This window comes from Heteronotia binoei, chromosome 5, assembly GCF_032191835.1.
Source record: "Heteronotia binoei isolate CCM8104 ecotype False Entrance Well chromosome 5, APGP_CSIRO_Hbin_v1, whole genome shotgun sequence".
Lineage (NCBI taxonomy): Eukaryota > Metazoa > Chordata > Lepidosauria > Squamata > Gekkonidae > Heteronotia > Heteronotia binoei.
Window position 1 is genome coordinate 50,808,537 of NC_083227.1, and position 21,019 is coordinate 50,829,555.

At 41.1% G+C, this 21,019-nt stretch overlaps 1 protein-coding gene across 2 annotated transcripts in view; it reads left to right on the top strand.

Annotated features, from left to right (window-relative positions):
• SYNPR (synaptoporin) overlaps window positions 1-21,019 on the top strand; it is a 289,559-nt gene that overhangs the window by 172,558 nt on the left and 95,982 nt on the right. The window contains exon 1 of one of the 2 annotated variants that reach the window (XM_060239447.1): window positions 10,821-11,194. The exons of the other annotated variant lie outside the window; for it this stretch is intronic. Coding sequence (XP_060095430.1) covers window positions 11,171-11,194 — 24 coding nt within the window. The 5' untranslated portion in view covers window positions 10,821-11,170. Of the gene's footprint in view, window positions 1-10,820; window positions 11,195-21,019 lie in introns of those variants that run through there. 2 annotated transcript variants of the gene reach the window in all.

The window sequence follows — 21,019 nt, forward strand, 5'->3', positions numbered from 1 at the left end:
CCTTAGCTTATTTTAGACAGATGATTTTTAAAAAAGAATTATTATTAGTATTCCTGTCTATATGTTTTAATAATGCACTTTACTGTCTGCTTTTATGCCGGTACATTGCAAGCCTCTTTGATTGCTTTTTTAAAAGTGAGATATAAATAAGTACAATAAGTAAACACTACTATATATATATATATATATACACTTAGGATTTCATCTTCATTTCTGGGCAAGTATAACTCCAGCCCTCATAGCATTTGATATGATTACAAATATACCTAGTCACTTGCAACAACTAACAATAAAAATTAAAAACCAAAAACCAGATAAAATCTTTTAAAAACCCTACAACAACAGATCATTTATAAAAACATTTCAATGAATTCTTCCATACTTCAGTGAGCAATGATCTGTCAATGCGCTTTACTGTCTGGTTTTATGCTGGTATATTGCAAGCCTCGTTGATGACTTTTTAAAAAGTAAATACTACTAGTTCATAACTCAGTTCTCTAATCTTGCAGTTTCTGTCCACAGCCTTTCAGCACAACTGCCTCTAGAACAGCCAGGTTTTGCAAACTTTTCAAAAGCCAAGGTGGAAAGGGATTTGATGTACACTATTCTATAATAATGGAGTGACAACTGAGAGAAAGCCCAGTTTCTGACTGAGGGCACTGAATTGTTCATAATGGTACTTTGCTTCTCTAAGTATCTCAAAATGAATCTTTGTCACAACAATAAATTCTTTTTGATTTATCTGCTTGGGAATAGTCCCAGTACATAAGAAAGTTCAATCACCTTTCAATCTTGAATACAGTGTTATATATACAGACAACCACTTTCTGTGTTACCTTGTTAAACAACACAGGCTTGGTCTCATGCTACTCCAATGTCTAAAAGCACAATATAAAAATAGAAAATGGTGCTGAAACGTCTCGCGGAATTGCATCTTTTTCAGGTTGCTTACAAATCAAAAGAGTTTCTGGCTCAACATTAGGAAGAACTTCCTGACCGTTAGAGCAATTCCTCAGTGGACCAGGCTTCCTCGGGAGGTGGTGGGCTCTCCTTCCTTGGAGGTTTTTCAACAGAGGCTAGATGGCCATCTGACAGCAATGAAGATCCTGTGAATTTAGGGGGAAGTGTTTGTGAGTTTTCCTGCATTGTGCAGGAGGTTGGACAAGATGACCCTAGAGGTCCCTTCCAACTCTATGATTCTATATAATCTGCACTCCTATGCACACTTGAAATGATTTTGTTGGGGTCACCATAAGTTGGTTTCAACTTATCGGCACTTTATGCATGCAAAGCAAGTAATCTGACTAGGAGAGAAAGAATTGTTATTTAATGGAATTCTGGAATATGAATCCGGTAAGAATTGATTTTGGTGGCCAGGGCTATATCCTGCTTTAGTTTGGGCTATAGCTGGGTATTTGGCCAATCAAAATGTAGTCAGGGGACTAGCAAAACATTAGTGAAATAATATCCAGTAATAGTCAAATATTTTATTTAGTTATTTATTTGATTTAATTTCTAGCCTGCCTTTCCCTTGAGCGAAGGGCTATCTTTGACAAAAAAAGGTACATTAATTAGTCACAGGTTTTATACTTGTACTAATTATAAAAGATTACCTGTTGTGAAGCAGTGAAATTAATTTTAAAACAATCAAAATGAATTACTTTAATAGTATTAGGTCAAGTTTCTATATATGTGGAGAAAAGTGTAGAATTTATACTAGGTGAACATTTTTCTGTACATTTTCTAATAAAATGCTTCTTGGCAAATGATTTTTGGCTCCCCTGCCTGTTTATAATTTAATGGCTCACTCGCTTCTGTGTCTCAGAGTCTTATTTCAACCAGTACCTTCAGAACTTCCAACAACTACTGTTTTGTCGAGACTGCAGGACAGTTTTGAACAGCAGTTTTACGAGTTAGATGAAGTTACTGGCAATCCTACTGGCAACCTTCGCTATTGATTCCTGTTTCTTTTTGGAGATGCCCACAGTTATTCTAGGTGGTCAATCAGAGAAGATTGGCTGTGCTGCTAGATCTGCTTCTGACTCCTGTTGAACTTGAAGGCAACCAGCATATTCTGACAGATGACATCATAATGATTCTTTTTTTAAAAAAAATAAGCTGCTATTCTTGACTTTGTGGAATATTTAGCCAGAGTCAAATAATAGGTAGTTGATTGAGTGGTCAGTTGCCTGACATGTCAACTCTAGCTGTGATTGTTCTTTCTCTCTCTCTCTCTCACACACACACACACACACACAGAGAGAGAGAGAGAGAGAGAGAGAACTGTTACTGCTGCAGGCCCTGGATCCAGGATGCTACAACTACAATAAAAGGCAGCAGCACCTAAAACATCCCAAGACAGAGAGCTAAGCATTTGAGGCAGGAAAATGGAAGGCAATGGGATCCACATATTTAGTGCACTCTTTCTCTTTCTGTAGACCTGCTTCTACTACACTATCCTATGAATACAGACATTTAGCAAATGGATATTTAAAAACGCTGCACAAAAAAATCCATTTTTAAAAGAAGTTCCCGATTCTAGTCTGAAGCCAAATCAAAACTGTCAAATAATAATTTCAGACTCCGTTATTAGGATTTATTCCAGTTGAAGAATCTGGATTTCCTAATCATGGAATTGATTCCCTACCCCCAAACTTCAAAATTCTCAGCTCTGGGATCATGTCTATCTAACCCAGAAGCAAAAGCCCAAATTATTATCTTGGATATGCTGATTCAACAGTATCTGGTTCAGCAGGCTTGCAGGATAGTCCAGTGCCTCCCTTGGGCTTGAATCTTCTGATTAATCTTTTAAAAGGACTATGCACATTAGAGTTTATTTTGTGATCAGGCTTGTTTTCCTCCGGCTTTGATATTAAACCAAATTGCATGGTGATCTACCTTCAAGAAAAAGCATGTTTCACTGCAGTCATAACACTGCCTTGTGGTTTCCTTGAGCGGATTTACCCAGTGGTCGGAGCAATGAATTATAAGTTAGCCCTAAGTCTGCTAGTTGGATGAAGGGGAAAAGCAGTGAACTGATCTCATTTTTATTCAGTAAATGCAAGTGAAGCATCACAGGGACCTGACCGGTTTCAAGGGCTATTTTCCATGACATTTTCCAGGATAATTTTAGATCTCCTGTCAACAAGCAAGAGCTGCAGACTTAAAAGCGCCAGAAATCGACAAACCACCGATACTGTTGACCCTTCAGCTATTTCACAGGGCAAACGAGCGAATTACAGCATCACTACACATAGCAGAATCCATGCAGGGAAAACATACAGAACCCTAGTCAAGACAGTATTTATTTTCCTGATCCTGGGTCCTAAACTAATGGTTCTCTGTGAAGGCACTAAACTGGGAGCACAGTATGCCTGAAGAAGGTGCTGGGGGAAGGTAAGGGGATGGATGAGGGCCAATAAATTGACATTCAGATGAGACTGAGGTACTGTTGGTCCATGGAAAAGGTGTTCAGGAACTGCAAAATCAGTCTGTCATGGAGGAGGTGGTACTCCACCTGAAGGAGCGGTTTCATGGCTTATAGGTGGTACTGGAGCCTGGCCTAAGGCTGGAGGCTTAGTTCTCCTCCAAACACATAGTACTTTTTATGAGCTCTGACTGGTTCACCAGCTATTCTTTGAAAAGCATGATATAGCCACAGTGACCCATGCTCAGATTACATCCAAACTAGAACAGTCAGATTTGAGTCCAGAGCACCTTAGAGATTAACAAGAGTTTCAGGGTGTAAACTTTTGAGAGTCGCAGCTCCCTTTGACAGACAAGATAAAATAGAAATGCATCTGATGAGGTGAGTTTTGACTCTCAAAAGCTCAAAACCTGAAACCTTTGTTTGTCTCTAAGGTGCTGTTGGACTCAAAACTGACTGTTGTACTGCAACCAACATTGCTACCCTCTGAAACCATCAAAGTTAGATTACTAAAGTGGATTCTATGTGGGGCTGCATTTCACAATAGTCCAGAAACTTTAATTAGTCTAACATGTGGCAGCCAGACTACTGTCATGGGTTAATTACAGGGTTCATATCACCCCTGTACTGAAAGATCTGCCTGGCTACTTGTCTGTATCCAGGCACAATTCAAAGAACTGGTTCTTACCTTTAACTACACCACTAAGAACCAGGGTACTTTATGGACCATCTCCTCCCATACTAGCCTGCCAGTTAAGTTCTGCCTCTTGAAGCTCTGCTCTCTGTCACCTTCAGAGGTGAGGCAGGTGACAACTAGAAACAGGGCATTGTATGTGGTGGCACCTCACTTCTGGTATACCATCTCCCTTGAGGCTTGCCTGGTGCCTGCTTTACTTCCTTGTAAGCTACAGGCCAAAACACATCTTTTAACTCAGACTTTTAATTAGGGGATATCTTACTAGGTTTTTAATAGTCTGCCTCTGTTTCATAAATAGTTTTTAGGCTGTTTATGCCCCATGGCTTGTTTTTAATGGCTTGTAATTAATATTGTGACATGATTTTAATTGTGAGCCACCTCGAGCAGGATTCTGAAGAAGCAGGATAGAAATGTCCTATATAAATAACTATGCCCCAAGAGGAAAAAAGAAAATTCAGCTCTGTGTATGCAATGGAACCATTCTTAATAAACAAGAAATTGCAATTGTCTTTTAATTTTTTTTTTTTAAAAGAGCAAAATACACTGAATTCTGCACATATAGCTTGTTTGGGAACTGAATTGTCATTGGGCAGAAAGATGGCAAACAAATATTGTAAAAAAATGTGTTTATTTGGGCCTTGTTCTCTATCTTAAGATTGATTTGGGTGCAGAAACTCTGGTACAAATTGGAGTTTTGCCACCTGCAACAGCCTTCTCCCTGTTCATTTAAATTAACGGGCTCAGCTTGCCAAAATAATATCAAGTCCCTCCCTAGAACTGAATAGGTAGTTCTATGCATTGGAGATCCATGTATGAATCTGGGTACATTCTCTGGATCTGGGTGAGTGCATGCAGTTTAGAAATACCATGCTTATATTCCATGAAGGAGCTGGCAAACGGCTTTGTAACCCTGCAAAAATAGCAGATTGCCATATTGGTATCTAGCAAAGTTGACCACTATATATTAGGCTCCCTGTAAGGCTACCGTTAAGAGATGAGTTGTTGTTGCACTGCAGTTTCCATACATATGCACAATACTCTATATCAGACAGCACTGGGTGAAGTCAGGCGAAAGCTCATATTTTCCCTATTACCTGCCTGCCATGTTTTCAAGGTGATGAGCCATTCTTTGAGAATGAATTATTCAACCAACTGGCCCTTTCTGTGGGCTTTTTGTTTGAGAGGCTAAGGGCTTTTGGAATGATTCTTTTGGAGGCATGTTGTGTGATATGGTGTGTTGGGTTTGGACCTAGCAGACAAAATCAAGGCTCTGCCGTGGATTCATGTGCCCTTGAACAAGTCATGCATACTCAGCCTCAGTTCACAATCTGTAAAATGCAATTAAGTGGCATTCCACACAGAATTCTTAAGAGGGAATTATTTGTTCTTTAATGCTAGCAGTATTAATCTACCCTAAATCCTTGATATGGGAAACTCATAATTCTGTAACATTTTGAAATGATACTATAAACCATGGATTGTGTTCAGATATATGATACTTTTTTGTACATCAGACATCAGCCTCCATAGACCATCTTTGCAAAAGATTGTACATGCATGCTTAAGAACCATTGTGGGGGCACAAGACATCGTGTTGACCTTGGCTCGAATAGTGGTATCACACATACTGATGATGAAGCCAATTTTGTCTTGCTGTAGGTTTATGAAACATGTTTGGAAATTTGATTGTATTCATACTTAGGTGTACAATTTGGTGTAGTGGTCAAGTACATGGACTCTTATCTGGGAGAACCGGATTTGATTCCCCACTCCTCCACTTGCAGCTGCTTGAATGGCCTTGGGCCAGCCATATATTTCTCCAGAGTTGTCCTTGAAAGGGCAGCTTCTGTAAGAAGTCTCTCAGCCCCACCTATCTCATAGGGTGTCTGTTGTGAGACTCTGATTCAGAGAGAAGGGCAGGGTATAAATCTATGGTCGTCATCTTCTCCTACATTTTAAACATTTCAGGTTGACCTTTAAAAATTAACATTAATAGTCTCTGAGTTGCCTACCATCACTAGTAAGCCTGCCTAAGAAATACAGGGGCAGGCAGGTAGGCATTGGCTATAACATTAGTCTTGTGGCTATCTGGAGATTCAAGGTCTGAATTCATCATGTGCTCCTTCCTATCCTCTATTCATATCTATAACATTTAAATAAGTTCAACTTCACAGAACTTGCCACTTATACTTTAGATCAGGGTTCCCCAGCATGGTACCCACAGAGTGTTTTTAGAATGTGGTTGGGGCCAGGTGAGGCTTTTTTACAGCAGGGCATCTGATTGACTGTGCAGATTTTTTTTTAAAGTTGCTTTGGTAGCAGCTGCTATCCCGGCACAAGGATCTTTACTGTATAACTGAAAGTAAGCTGTTGTATGCAAGAAAATATTTTTAAATAATATGCTCATTTAAAAAGGCTTCCTGTTAAACAGAGTATAGTCTCCAAGCTGTGTTCCATGCCCACCCATGGCGCTTGTAGAGCTACCACAGGTGGCTGTAACAGACTAGATCTTGGTTGGCTCTCCATTCTCCCCACAAGGAAACATACACATGAAGCATGTTACCTCTGCAAACTCTTTATTAGGGCTTTGCCGTGAGGAAGCAGGATCCTCAGGGCAATTCACTGCACTCCTTTCCTTATCCACCTTCTGTTCCTCTCCAGAGCCAGTTTGGTGTAGTGGTTAAGTGTGTGGACTCTTATCTGGGAGAACCGGGTTTGATTCCCCACTCCTCCACTTGTACCTGCTGGAATGGCCTTGGGTCAGCCATAGCTCTGGCAGAAGTTGTCCTTGAAAGGGCAGCTGCTGTGAGAGCCCTCTCCAGCCCCACCCACCTCACAGGGTGTTTGTTGTGGGGGAGGAAGGTAAAGGAGATTGTGAGCCGCTCTGAGACTCTTTGGAGTGGAGGGCGGGATATAAATCCAATATCTTCTTCTTCTTCTTTTTCTCCTAGCCCATGCCTTCAGACTCATTTTCAAGCATGTGTCCTTCTCATGCCCTGTGACACACAGCTTCTCTCTGCGGCTGCCTTTAACTCCTCCCCCAGCTTAGGTCACATAGCTGCAGAATCATGACAGAGCTCTCTTGCACCATGACTCTCCAACCTAGAAGCATCTCAAGACTAAGAGGGTCCAGCCCCCAACAGCTAGCCTCTCCCCAACTGATGCCCTTCTGGTTACACATAAGTGCTATCCCTTGGCTATGGCCATAGCCAGGGGGTTAGATACAGTGCCCTGCCCCTCTCTAATTTGCCACACACACCGAGTTACCCCTCCCCTATCCTACCAATACCTTTTCTCATCCAGGAACTCCAGCAGCCACCCCTCCACCTAGCATGGCTGCCGTTGAAATGCCCCAGTCCGCTGGCGAGGGTGCACAGAGCTCTGGGCATATGCTGGCCACATCTTAAAAGGTGGTGCCATCCAGCAAATGCAGTGTGACCTCCTGTTCCTGGGCAACAACCTGGCATGGCTGCTTCTGGCCACTGCTGGGGCTCAGATGGTGCCACTGTGGCAGTCCCCAAGGGAGTTGCCCAAGCAGTGTCACCACCATACAGACAGCTGACCCAGCGGTAGGCCAGGTGAGGCAGGATAGTAGAAGGCAAGCTTGGGCACCTGTGCAGCAGGTGGGCAGGAGGAGGGAGAAGGAAGGCTCCATGGACAAGGTCCACCCCATGCCTCACTATGCCCATGGCAGGTTGGCAGGGATGGTGCTTGCTGCAGGTGTCATGTGACAATATACATGTAATATACATGTAAACAATATACATGTTTACCGTGCATGTAACTGCCTTGATATGCATAAATAGAAACAGTGAAAAGCCCGATGGTCAATTTGTGCATACTGAAGCTAAATGCTATCACATGACACTTGGGTGGGTCACATGTTGGCATATGCCCCCTCCCCAACAATATTCTAGCTACAGGGCTGCTCCTGGCTGTTCCTAAATGTACACTGCCCCCTTTCAGCCTCTCTGTACCATACAGAGCTTCTTTCTGAAATGTTGAAGAGTCACTATTTAGGTGATGCATAACCTCACTCTGACTCCCACCTGTTGTAGAAGCCATTTTGTGGTTCAGCCTGCCACCCTTTTGTCAGAATTTCAAAAGTGACCACAGGCTGGGGACACCTGCCATAAACAGCCTCTGCAAGGGTTAGCTATTCACCACTAATCTTGCCAGCTAAATGCAGCTCTTCAAAATGAATGAAGTAGTTTTGTAAAAGGCTTCATTGCCCAGATGCCACTGAGGAGACATACAGGAGGACTGGGGAGGATGCTGCTTCTATGCGGCACAGCAAACCAAATCCTTCATCTTAGTTTTAGTGCTATGCCCACAAATCCCTCTCCTCCGCATCGTTTAACTACAGTAGCTAAAGCACATCCACTAACATGGATTGGATTCTCCATCTCAGTGAAGGGCATGGAAAATTCACCTTTAACCACCTTGGTTGCAAATAGAGTAGTGTTTAAAACAAATGTGTTAGCCTTTCTACCCTGTAAAGTGTCATCCTTTTCAGATGTTACAATCACACCAATGCGGGGTGGGGAGCATGCTGCTAGTAATTTTCCTGACACTAGCTGTCACTCTGTTGTATACAATATACATGTTTACCATGCATGTAACTGCCTTGATATGCATAAATAGAAACAGTGAAAAGCCCGATGGTCAATTTGTGCATACTGAAGCTAAATGCACATATAAATACATGAGTTGCCACTGTTCACCCAACATGACAATCATGCATATCAGAAGGTTTGTGGGTAGAGCACACTTTCATTAGTAGGCTCTCAGTATTTGTGATTGTAACATCTGGAGAGGACTATTGTTATATATATACAGGGCCAATATGAGATTGCATGTATAAAGTGAATGGTGTGGGACATTCAATGAGGAATCATGTTTTTTTTTTAAATTTTCTTTCTGATGTATTCCATTCCTTCCCAAGCAGAAGTTCCCCACTCTAATCCTTAGATGTGGTGTTCCCTGCCTAAGATGTCCCCCACCACCACCCAGTTAATCAACACTCTATCAATGTTTTGCAGAAATCCATCTCTGTGCTCAAAGGCAAAGTTTCCTGTTGTCTGGCAGAGACTGACCAAGAGAGAGATCTTGGAGTTGTGGTAGATAACTCACTGAAAATGTTGAGCCACTGTGCAACTCCAATAAAAAAGGCCAGTGCTATTCTGGGGATTGTTAGGAAGGGAACGGAAAACAAATCAACTAGTATCATAATGCCCCTGTATAAATCCATGGAGCGGCCTCATTTGGAGTACTGTGTACAATTCTGGTCACCACACCTCCAAAAAGTTATTATAGCATTGGGAAAAGTCCAGAAAAAGGAAACTAGAATGATTAAAGGGTTGGAACACTTTCCTGTTGAAGAAAGGATAAAGTGCTTTTGGGCTTTCTAGCTTGGAGAAACAAAGACTGAGGGGTGACATGATAGAAGTTTACAAGATTATGCATGGGATAGAGAAGGTAGAGAAAGAAGTACTTTTTCCTTTTTCTCACAATACAAGAACTCGTGGGCCCTCAATGAAATTGCTGTGCAGTTTGGTTGGAACATATAAATTAACACATGGAATTCACTGCCACAGGAGGTGGTGGCAGCTACAAGCATAGATAGCTTCAAGAGAAGATTGGATAAACATATGGAGCAGAGGTCCATCAGTGGCTGTTAGCCACAGGGTATAGATGTTCTTTATTTTTGGTGTTTGGGGGTGGGGTGGAGAGCTTGTGCTGTGCCTGAGCATCCATTCTGAGCCATGTGAAAAGATTCTTGCATCTTCTAGTGCCTGGCCTCACTGGTGGACCTCCTGATGTCACCTGGGGTTTTTGGCCACTGTGTGACAGAGTGTTGGACTGGAGGGCCATTGGCCTGATCCAACATGGCTTATTTTATGTTCTTAGATGTATGCTGAAACAAGGGAAATCTATTATTCCCTCTGTACCAGCAGCCAGGGACATTACTTAATGGCATTGGGTGGAGTGTGCAGCTGCATAAATGGGTGGCCAAGCACTCACAATAAGCAGGGAGGGAAATGGGATGGGGGGAGGGTTGGAAGCAGTGGGCCCCACCAGAAGACCTGGGCCCTGACAGCTGCCCCACCTGAGAGTATGCTAATGCCAGCCCCGCTAGCAGCACCACGGGTGTCAAGCAACAACCTGCTTCCACTACCCTGTGCATTTGCAAGTAGGGTACTGTGTTCTTGGGTCCTGTACAAATGCAACAATACCAGCAAGCGGACTGAGGAGGCTCCTGTGAGTGCCCCGGGCATGTTGATACAAAATTCAGAAGATGCAAATGTCAGACTTTCAGTACTGCCCACTGAATTGCATGTGACCTGTCTTACACCTTAGTTGTGCGAAGCAGGTGTTGTTCCGTACTCTAATCCTTAGGTGTGGTGTTCCCTGCCTAAGATGTTCCCCACCACCACCCAGCTGATCAACACTCTATCAGTGTTTTGCAAAAATCCATCTCTGTGCTCAAAAGCAAAGTTTCCTGTTACCTGTACTCCACTGTGTTTCTTCTCCAGTGCTTTTCACGTGGCTCAGAACGGATGCTCAGGCATAGCACAAGCCCGAGACCCTAGGTTTCTTCCCTATGGCAGACTGACATTTTCAACAAAGCCAAATAGGGCATTCACAGTTCTGAGTAATGAACTTCTTGCATCTTTGCGGTTCTTGGGAGGCAACAGCCAAGTACACACCGCAAAAGCAATCAGGGTCTCACTAAGGGGAAAGTATTAGATTCCTGTCCTTAGACTGTGTGTAGTCATTGTCTAATAATATGAGACCGTTTTCCCACCACTACCACCTCCCCCCTAGCAAATAAGGCTGTGGCTGCTGCCTGATTGGTATATCATCTCTCTTTCCCTGAGCATTGATTTTTTTTCTCTTGCTCTCCTTTTATTTGCTTCATAAAAAGAGGGACAAGAGCTAGCGTTGGCTACTGAGGAGCTTTTGGGGGCGCCTTTCTTTTTTAGCATGAGCCTACCATTGTTTTCTTTCAGATGAGGGAAGTTGGATTATAAAACCTTTTGTAAATGTGTATGGTGATATTTGCTCCGGTAAGCTAACATTTTTTTCTCCTCTTGCAACTGTGTCAATGTTATTGTCTACTTTGGTGATAATAAGCTATTCCTGTCAGTTTGTGTGTGTGTGTGCTGTGTCCTAAACTATATATCATTTCTATGCTTTTCCTTGAAGATATTTGGTAGTTTTGCTGTTTGGTATAGGGAAGAGAACTGTCTCAACTTAGCTTGCAGTTCGGGAAGCTGCTGTGATTTGTGTGGATAAGTAAGAAATGCAGTAAACTTTATTTTCATTCCTCATTGGATCTTTGCTTCATCAAAGGCAGGTATTTTTTTCAGAAAACAAGAGAACGCTTTTTAAAATGAATGAATACAGAGGTGTAGAAAATGATCTATGCGGCAATTCTATAAGGGGTCAATAAAAGGAAAGTGATTATGTGCAAGGCATTTGTTGCTGCTTGGATAGATTTTAAGCAAAACAAGGGAAATAGTTAACTGTTATAGTAATTGTCTATTTGCAGAGCAGGTCAACAGCAGCTTAGAGGTACTGTTAATTGTGCAGGCTATCTCTGTAGCCTTCCTTCTGTAATGCTTGCAGAAATGTATTTTATTCCCTCAGTATTTCATTTGTGTTTGTTGATCTTTTTCTCCAGTTGCAGACATACTTTTTTTAATGTAATGTTCAATGTGCCTTAGAAAACTCCCATGCAGGGAACAATATACACAGTTGTGAAAACCACATAGTATAACCCTTTACAATGCATAGTGTAATCACTCTGTAGCTGGCACACTTAGAATTTCTGGGCTTGTAACGTGACATTGGTAATAGTTCAGTTTTTTTAAAAAAAATACTTACTGGAACTGGCCATCTGTGATGATGAGTGTTTGAAAAGTATAGGAAAAGTCTACTGATTGCTCTAGGCTAGGAACAAAGGTTTGCTTGTAGTCATTTGGTGTTTACCTATTATTGATCCATCAGTCATATTTTCTGTTCTGGTATCAATTGTCCAAAACAGGGGAAAGCAAAGTCTGGGTGGAAAATATGCAGAATTTCTTATTCCAGTGAAAGTTGAAAAGCTTGTGTTCAGAACTTAAGGACCAGTTTAAGAGTGGGCATGGAAACTTTCCCATTGCAGTTTTTTACTATTTCCCCTTTCCTGATAAACAGAAATCAATACCAATATCGTTTGCAGAGTACTCTCAGAGCACATAGAAGTGTAAATGATAGTGAAGCTTAAGAGGTAAAGCTGGACACAATCATTTCTGTGTCTATAGGCTATAGGTTCCAATAATTAATATTATAGTCATCATTTAACAGAATCTGAAACTTTGTGTAAAATAGTGTGTACTGTGGATAATGAATAATCTGTGCAAGGGCATCCATTTCTCAAACTTATAGGACTGAATACGAACAAGTAAGTGTTTTGAGTCCTGGACTTAAATATCTTGCTGCTGTTGGCCAAGTAATACCAACATTCAGCATCAAAGACATAACCTTATATAGTATATAATAACTGGAAATCAGAAAATCTTGGGGCCTCAAAGATTTGATTATTCAAGTTTTGATTTTAAACTTTGGATAACTTCAGATAAAATTTTGCAAGTGTTTGTATTCAAGGTTTTTACATATGACCAAAGAAGTCAGAGGGAGGGAAGGCAGCAGGGTATACCCCCATCTCACCAGATCTCAGAAATTAAGCAGGGTCAGTACGTGGGAGGGAGACCACCAAGGAAGACTCTGCAGAGGAAGGCACTGGCAAACCACCTCTGCCTCTCTCTTGCCTTAAGAGCCCCTTGCTGGTGTCTCCATAAGTTGGCTGTAACTTGACAGCACTTCACACATAGACAATGAAGTCAGAACGATTTCATACATCTCATGTGGAAGAGATCACCAATCCAGTTTTCGTTAGAAAGGGCAACTGCCCCAAACCTTCTGTACTTCACTGGATTCTCTGAAACCAAGTGGGGCGGATGAGTCTTTTGTACTAAAATGTCTAATTGAATTTCAGATTTGTTTTTAACATGGTCGTGCTATGGAAATGCAAGCAAATGGCAGTGCACTTTATCAACTTACATAACCCAACACTCAAGGCTTATTACAGTTCACTTGAAGATGCTCAAGGCTTCTGTCATTAACTAGCAGGGAGTTCCCTGAAACTGAATAAGGGAATGGGGGGGGGGGGGGGGAGAGGAAGAAAAGGGACCTGGTTTTACATGATATGTGGTGGGCACTTTATGATCTGCAGTCTGCACCTGAGCAAATGTAGTTGTGGGTGCAGCTGTCAAAGTGGCTGAGGAAGCCACTTATGAAGTGTTGTGCCCATCTGGTGAAAGGGTGGGGAATGGATTCTAATGGGGCCATTTGTAACTTCCAAGAAAAGAAAGCCAGAAAAATTGTGATGATCTTTCCTCAGCTTTTTCAGAAACAAATCAGAAATTATTTCCCCAGCATGCAGCATGTTTCAAATCAGACATTGTCCACATTGTTAATTTGTTTGGTCCACACAACATATTGCTTGGAATTTGTTGTTCTTGTCTGTGGAATGACAGGACTTGGTCACATTTGCCACATGATTACCAGAGACAGGGTTGTTTTTGTGTTGTTGTTTTTTTTGCCCCACCACCATGTGCAACTTCCAGTTCTCTATACAAATAAGACAATCAGACTTATCTAATTATGACTTATACTCCCACTCTGGATACAATTGGTGCTGAGCATTTATCTGGAGCAGCTCGATCTATGGAGCCCTTTTGATGTTAAAAGCAGACCACACTTACCAGTTTACTACACTACCACTTTATATGTGGATGGGGAAGACTCATGAACCATACACATGGCTTCCTCTATTGCATTGAATTTCGCTCTACAACACCATATTGGATTTTTCAGCACTACACTACACTAAGCTTAGCTTTTACTTTTCCCTCTTTTTTCCAGTTAATACAGGACTGATTTGGTGATAAACTAGCCCTATATATGGTGGAGAGCAGGAGGAAGAAGTTCATCTTACCTCTCCAACGCAGTTGGTGTATCTGCCCACCTCTAGTGCCAGTAGGCAACCATGCATATGTGTATCATCTGAAAGGATATGAGTAGGCTCTGCAAATGCAGTCACAGTTTCACATGAACTCCACAAAATGATACAGCACTACATGGATGACCACTGGCATTGGATGCATACTGCATAGGCAGAGAGGTAAAGTGGCCACTCCTTACCACAGGTAGGGTAATATTTCATCTAAGGCAGCGCACAGTCAATAACTTTTCTCATTTTCCTTACATTAGAAATAATCTTGCAGACGTGAATAAAATCTTATTGATCAACTGGATTCTTCCAACTTCCCTATAGCATTATGGTTTATTCAGATCAGTATATACTCTGCATCAAAAAAAAAATCAATATTCTTTGCCAAGGTTGCTCATATTCTGTGCTAACAGAATCTACAATGTATAGTAGCATTTTCACATATACTAAATAACACACTTTCAGTCCACTTTCATTGCACTTTGCAACTGGATTTTACAGTGTGAAATGGCAAAGTCCATTTGCAAATGGTTGCTGAAGTGGATTGAAACTGCATTATTTAGCATGTGTGAATGTACTCTATATGTTACAGCCAGTGTGGTATAGTGTTTAGAGCAGTGTACACTAGGATCTTGGAGATTTGGGTTCAAATCCCCATTCACCAGTGAAGCTCAATGGGCCACTCATTCTCTCTTTAGTTCAACCAAAATTATAGTTGTTATAAGGACAAACTCTGGATGGAGAACCACGTATGCCACCCTGAGCTCATGGAGGAAGCGTGGGAAAGAATATGTGGCAGAATTTCTGCAGGGGTTGGGTCTCTAGATATTATGCAAATTATTTTATTTTGCATAATTTAGGTAGATATTATGCAAATTACTTTATTACCTTATTTTGCATAATTTTGATGAAAAGGAGCTAGGATCTAGTTAGGATACTAAATTCCTGTCCACTGGAGGTGTTATTTTCTGTTCCTCAATCACCCATTCCAGCTTCTATGATTAAAACTTTAAGTGAAAAAAAAGTTTTTTAAAAAAGACCTCTTTAGGATGATGAATTCCACAACCCACAGTATCAGACTAGGATATGGAAGACTTGGGTTCAAATCCCTATTCACCAGTTATGCTTTTTGGGTATCTGACAAAGTAAGCTTTGACTTAGAAAACTTGTATCCTGGGAAATTATGTTGGTCTCTAAGGTGCTGCCCACTGGGCTTTAATTTCATTCTGCTACTACAGCTACTCACCTGAAACTATCTGCAACCAGTATTAAATCTATTGAGTAAAAAGAAGCCTAGTTGTACTGGGGAGAGATTTGCATACTACAAGAAGTGTTTTTAAGCAAGCATGCTTCAATATGTTTTCCAATAAAATGTTTTTATTGTGTGTAAACACAATCCATAAACTGTTGGATAGCTCCAGCCACTGTTAACAGATGGGCATAGGCAACTCATTAGCCTGAGTGATTTAATCCAAAGTGGTTGGGGGATTAGGATAAAAAGCATTTCCTAATTAAAAGTGGCTTCAGTTGACATCATTGCCACTTGTTGGGAAAGCGCTTTGCTGACTTCATAGGAAGCTGGTCTAAGGATCCGTGAATGGAGCTGTCAGTAGTGATGCTGCAATTCACACTCCGATACTTCAGTCATGACTTCCAACATTGCTGTCATACAATAATGTTCTGCTGAAAATACTCTGCAACAGCTGCTGTCACTGCACAGTCATTTCACACACACACACACACACACACACCCCATAGCATGAAACATCCCATGCTGTTTTCAGGTGATAAAAGCTTTAGTGTGGTCGCAGTCTGTGTACTGCCTTAACATCCATTGTATTGGAATAGCACAGGCTGCTAAGAGGCAGCAGCATGTCACTTTGCAGTCAAATACTGCACTAGCATGAAATGTATTTGATTAGTCTTGGCAGTAATACAATCAAAAATGTTTAATAATTTTCTGGACTATTAATACTGAACGACATATAATGGCATTATCCAAAACGATCCTGACTTACCATGAGTCAAGTCATGCCATTTTGTCCTAGGGCATGGGGATGGGTGGATGACTCAAATGATCCATGATTCTAGGTTTTGCAAAGCCTGGGAGTAGGAAGAGGCCCCAAGAAACATGGCAGCATGGGTCTCAAGAACTCACATCTAACTTCATTGCAGTATTACAGTTAGTATTTGATATTTGGTAAACAGCATAGCAGTCCTTATTTATGATGGGAATCACCACCATAGTTTCTGTCCACATCAGCATTACCCTGAAATACTGGGTAGGAATCACTGAAACAATGTACTTGGAGTGTCATGCACTCACTAAAGCTCATTGTATAAAATTCACTTTCACTTTGGACAATCTTCTCTTACCCTTTTGCCAGTGCCTGAGCATTAATCCAGTTGTCCATTGCTCATAGCAACTTCCACTTGGGAGGAGGATTGGCATCATGTCAGTCAGTTTACTAATCAAATATGCTAGTTGACCAAGGTCAGATATTGCCAAATATTCCAAAAAGTCAAGAATGCCACTGGGTAGGTAGGAGGTTACATTTAAAAATCATTATCATGCCTTATATTTGCAAGGGTAGTTGTGTGATCTGCTTGACCCTGAGTCTTGCAGCAGCCTACAGCAAATTAAGCTGCAAAGGACATGCACACAGTTAGCAATATTCCCTCTGTCATGCCCATTTCTACTGTTTCTTTTTTTTAAGATTGCCTGTATCTAGTTTGTAATTAATCTTCCTGCGCCTGGAAATAAATTGAAGCAATTCTATAGATTACATTGCACAGCTCTTTACATTGCACATTTCCACTTGTAGTCTTTAAACTTTGGCTTTACTGGTCTATTACGTGTATGGCATTTCTTGTACATAAAAATGGAAATTATTGTGTTGTGGAGCCCCCTCTCATATATGAGCTGAATTTGGACATTTGAGCCATTTCAGAATATTCGATCATTTGATGGATCAAACTCGGTCAAATGAAGCATTAATTTGATTAGACCAAAGAAGTATGTCAATAACCATGCTTTCATACATGTGTTAATGACAATAACAAATTCAGACGGCTAGCAGTGTTAGTCTGATTGCACAGAACAAAGTTTGAGTCCAGTGGCACCTTCAAGACCAACAAAATTTTAATCAAGATATAAGCTTTTGTGAAATGGCATTTAAAGGGGGAAATGTTATCAGTGTACAATGTAATGAACTTCCATAGGTGGCCCTTGGCCATGACCTTTGCCCTTTTCTGTGTCCCAGATTGGACTTGCCTGCAATTATAACAAGTGCCCAGTGTGAGAAGTTTTGCATTATTGCTTCTTTTTGTCCCACTACAGTACTATTCAAAGCCTCTTTACTCAGTCATGATATGAGTGTACTAAGCTATCATGATGCCCTGAATTATCTAAATAAATGACAGTCTGTTCCTAGCCCTAATGGGTGGCCTTTGGCGAGAAGTGATCTTGCCAGACTCTCATCCCCACCTTCATCTTGAATATTAGACTGACAGATGCAGAGCAATTCACAGTGGGTTTTCCTCCAGCAAAATGGGAGCTGGCTGCAGTGGCATTCTTTCCCAAGTTGCTACCTGGAAGAATGGTGAGGCACAAATCATACGAGCCATTATTGTATAACTGCTAAGCATGTGTACTTGCATTCAAACAATACATGGTGAAGGTGGAAGCCCATGTACCCCTGGCTCCAGTTCTCTCCTGCTCTCTTAATTTGCTCCTCTCTCTGCCATTAGTTTTCAAGTGTCATATTGGGTTGCTTTGTCCAAAATACAGTGAGTTTCTTTTAGTAATGTCTGTTCATGCATAGACACCACTTAGAGGAGACACCAATTTAGAGGAGGGGGCGTTTCTTCCATTTAAAAAAAAATTGGACTAAGGTTTGTTTGCAGAATCCTAAATTATAGCTGTAGAAGCCTCATGGCACAGAGTGGTAAGCTGCAATAGTGTAGTCCAAGCACTGCTCATGACCTGAATTCGATCCTGGTGGAAGCTGGGTTCAGGTAGCCAGCTCAAGGTTGACTCAGCCTTCCATCCTTCCAAGGTTGGTAAAATGAGTCGGATACCCAGCTTGCTAGGGGGAACATATAGATGACTAGGGAAGGCAATGGCAAACCACCCCATAAAAAGTATGCCGTGAAAACATTGTGATGTGACGTATCCTCAGAGTCAGAAACGACTGGTGCTTGCACAGGGGACTACCTTTACCCTTTTTAAAATTGTAGCTGGAGTTAGCCCTGTTGAGTGGATTTGCATGGGCTAACTCTGTGCTGTTCAGTGACTTCAACTGGATTGGGGGAAGAGTTTTTTGGGGGGAGGGGTAATTTTCATACTTTTTTCCTATTACTTTTTTTGCTCCGTGTCGTGACACTTTCAGAACCTGTGAACAGTATCTCATTTCTTTAGCTGCAAGAAGGCAGAAAGGGTGAATCATTTATGTACAGAACAGCAACATGTCAGGAATCAGGATCAACTGCTGACTCCTGTTATCACTGAGCGACTCTAAGAATACACATTCCTCCTCGTTCTGCCATTTAAGATCACCACTAGGCAGTCCTGTCAGAGAGCCAGTTCTGGCATAATATTTTCCTCTACAAGATGGCTTTTCTAGTAAATACCTTGGACACAAAGTGATATGGAGTTTTTTTCATAGAAGATCTATGCAGAACATACAAGATTCATGACAGCCTCTTCTTCATAAACCTTTCAAGAGAAATCCATGTGGATTTTGTTTTCAGTTTAACATTTCATGTGTGTTTCCTTTCATGAAAATAATCCCAAAGGCAGGGCTTTTTTAAAAGCAGGAACGCACAGGAACGCAGTTCCGGATGGCTTGGTGTCAGGGGGTGTGGCCTAATATGCAAATATATTCCAGCTGGGCTTTTTCTACAAAAAAACCCTGTGTGAAACAATGGTGACATCAGGAGGTGTGGCCTAAAATCAAATGAGTTCCTGCTGGGCTTTTTCTACAAAAAAAGCCCTGCCCAAAGGTATACACCTGATTAGTGCTCGGATGGAAAGTAATAAGTTCTAGATTTCTATGCACAGGCAGGCAAAACACTTCTGAACAGTTATTGCCTTAAGTTGGCTGCAACGTAAGTTAAGAACAAGATAAAAGACAATACTCCCAATGTGGTATATAACACTAATACATAAAGAGGGTAGTGAAGAATCACTATCACAGTCTTATAGACCTAGGACTTTTGGGGGCAGGCATGCACAGGAATGCAGCTCCAAATGGCTGGGCTTCAGGGGGTGTGGCCTAATATGCAAATGAGTCCCTGCTGAGCTTTTTCTACAAAAAAGGCATAGACCTCTATCTCTGTTGAATGTAGACTACAATTTTTCCTCTACAACAACAGCAGAAAGATTAAGAAAATGCATATTGAATTTGATCAGTTTTTTACCAAAGAGGTACATGAAAGATAATATATGATTTATAATAGATGCAATCAAATTAGTGAATAAGAAGAAAAAGAAAGATTTTCTATTTCTAGATGCAGAGAAAGCATTTGACAATTTAATATGGCCTTTCATATTGAATGTTTTAGAAAATAAGGGCTGTGATTGTGCATTTTGTAGCTGGATGTACGGAATATATCCAAACCAACAAGCAAAGTTTTTAATTAATGGGAGACTAACAGAAGCAATTTCAATTGAGGTCTTCACTTGGGGTCTCAGAGAGGTTTACAATCTCCTTTCCCTTCCCCTCCCCACAACAGACACCCTGTGAGGTAGGTGAGACTGAGAGAGCTTTCAGAGAACCACTCTTAAGAGAAACAGCTCTGAGAGTTTGTGACTGATGCAAGGTCACACAAGTAGCTGCATTTGGAGGAGTTGGTTCTCCTCAATTAAAGTGTGATCTTAACCACTGCACCAAACTGGAACACATCAGGGATGTTCTTTGTCACTTTTATTATTATTTATACTAGCATACTACTTCACATACATTGAAACGGATTTCCTCAAATATTATATGTATGTGGGGGGTAGTTGTCAGGAAGACCTAACAGGACTCAAGATGCATGTAACTAAGCAATAAATACAGCTAAGACTGGAATAACAATATGGTAGGACATGTAAATAGCAGTAAATTGGCATACAGATAATAAAGGAGTTAACAAATGTGAGAGCCAGTGACCCCTTTAAGACCAGCAAAGTTCAATTTCTGGGTAAAGGTAAGAATTGAGTGACTTAGCATTTGTAGTGCAATAAGAAGCTGATATCTCTGTTGAGTCCTAGGAGTTCCATTGTCCTGAGTATTACAATAACTTGTAATTCAGCAGTCTCCTTTTCTAGTCTGTTTCTGACAAGTTATTACAACTTATAATGACGACAAGTTATGCCTGCATGTAATATTTGAGGAACTCTGTTTCAATGTATGTGAAGAAATGTGCAGATGCTGAGGTTCTGTTATCGCATGTACCCCTGGTTGAACTTGGTTTGCCTTGGGGGTGCTGCTGGACTTCATTCTCACATCTCTTTGTTAGTTCTTGCATTTACATGCTAATTTTCTACCATTCATTGAGCTTATCAACCACTGGATCCTATTTCAGATCAATTTATGCACCTTGGTCCTTCCTAACAGCTGCCTCCCCACTCTCTCTTTTTCTGTAAGTAGGACTTGAGGAGATTCTATTCCATTGTTTGTATCTGAAAAAGCGTCCTTGCACATGAAAACTTATACTTTTAATAAAACTTTGTTGGTCTTAAAGGTATCACTGGACTAAAACTTTGTTCTGCTGTTTAGACCAATATGGTTACCCACTTGAATGTATTTTATAGTTAATACCTTAAGAATTATAATGGAGAGGAAAATAT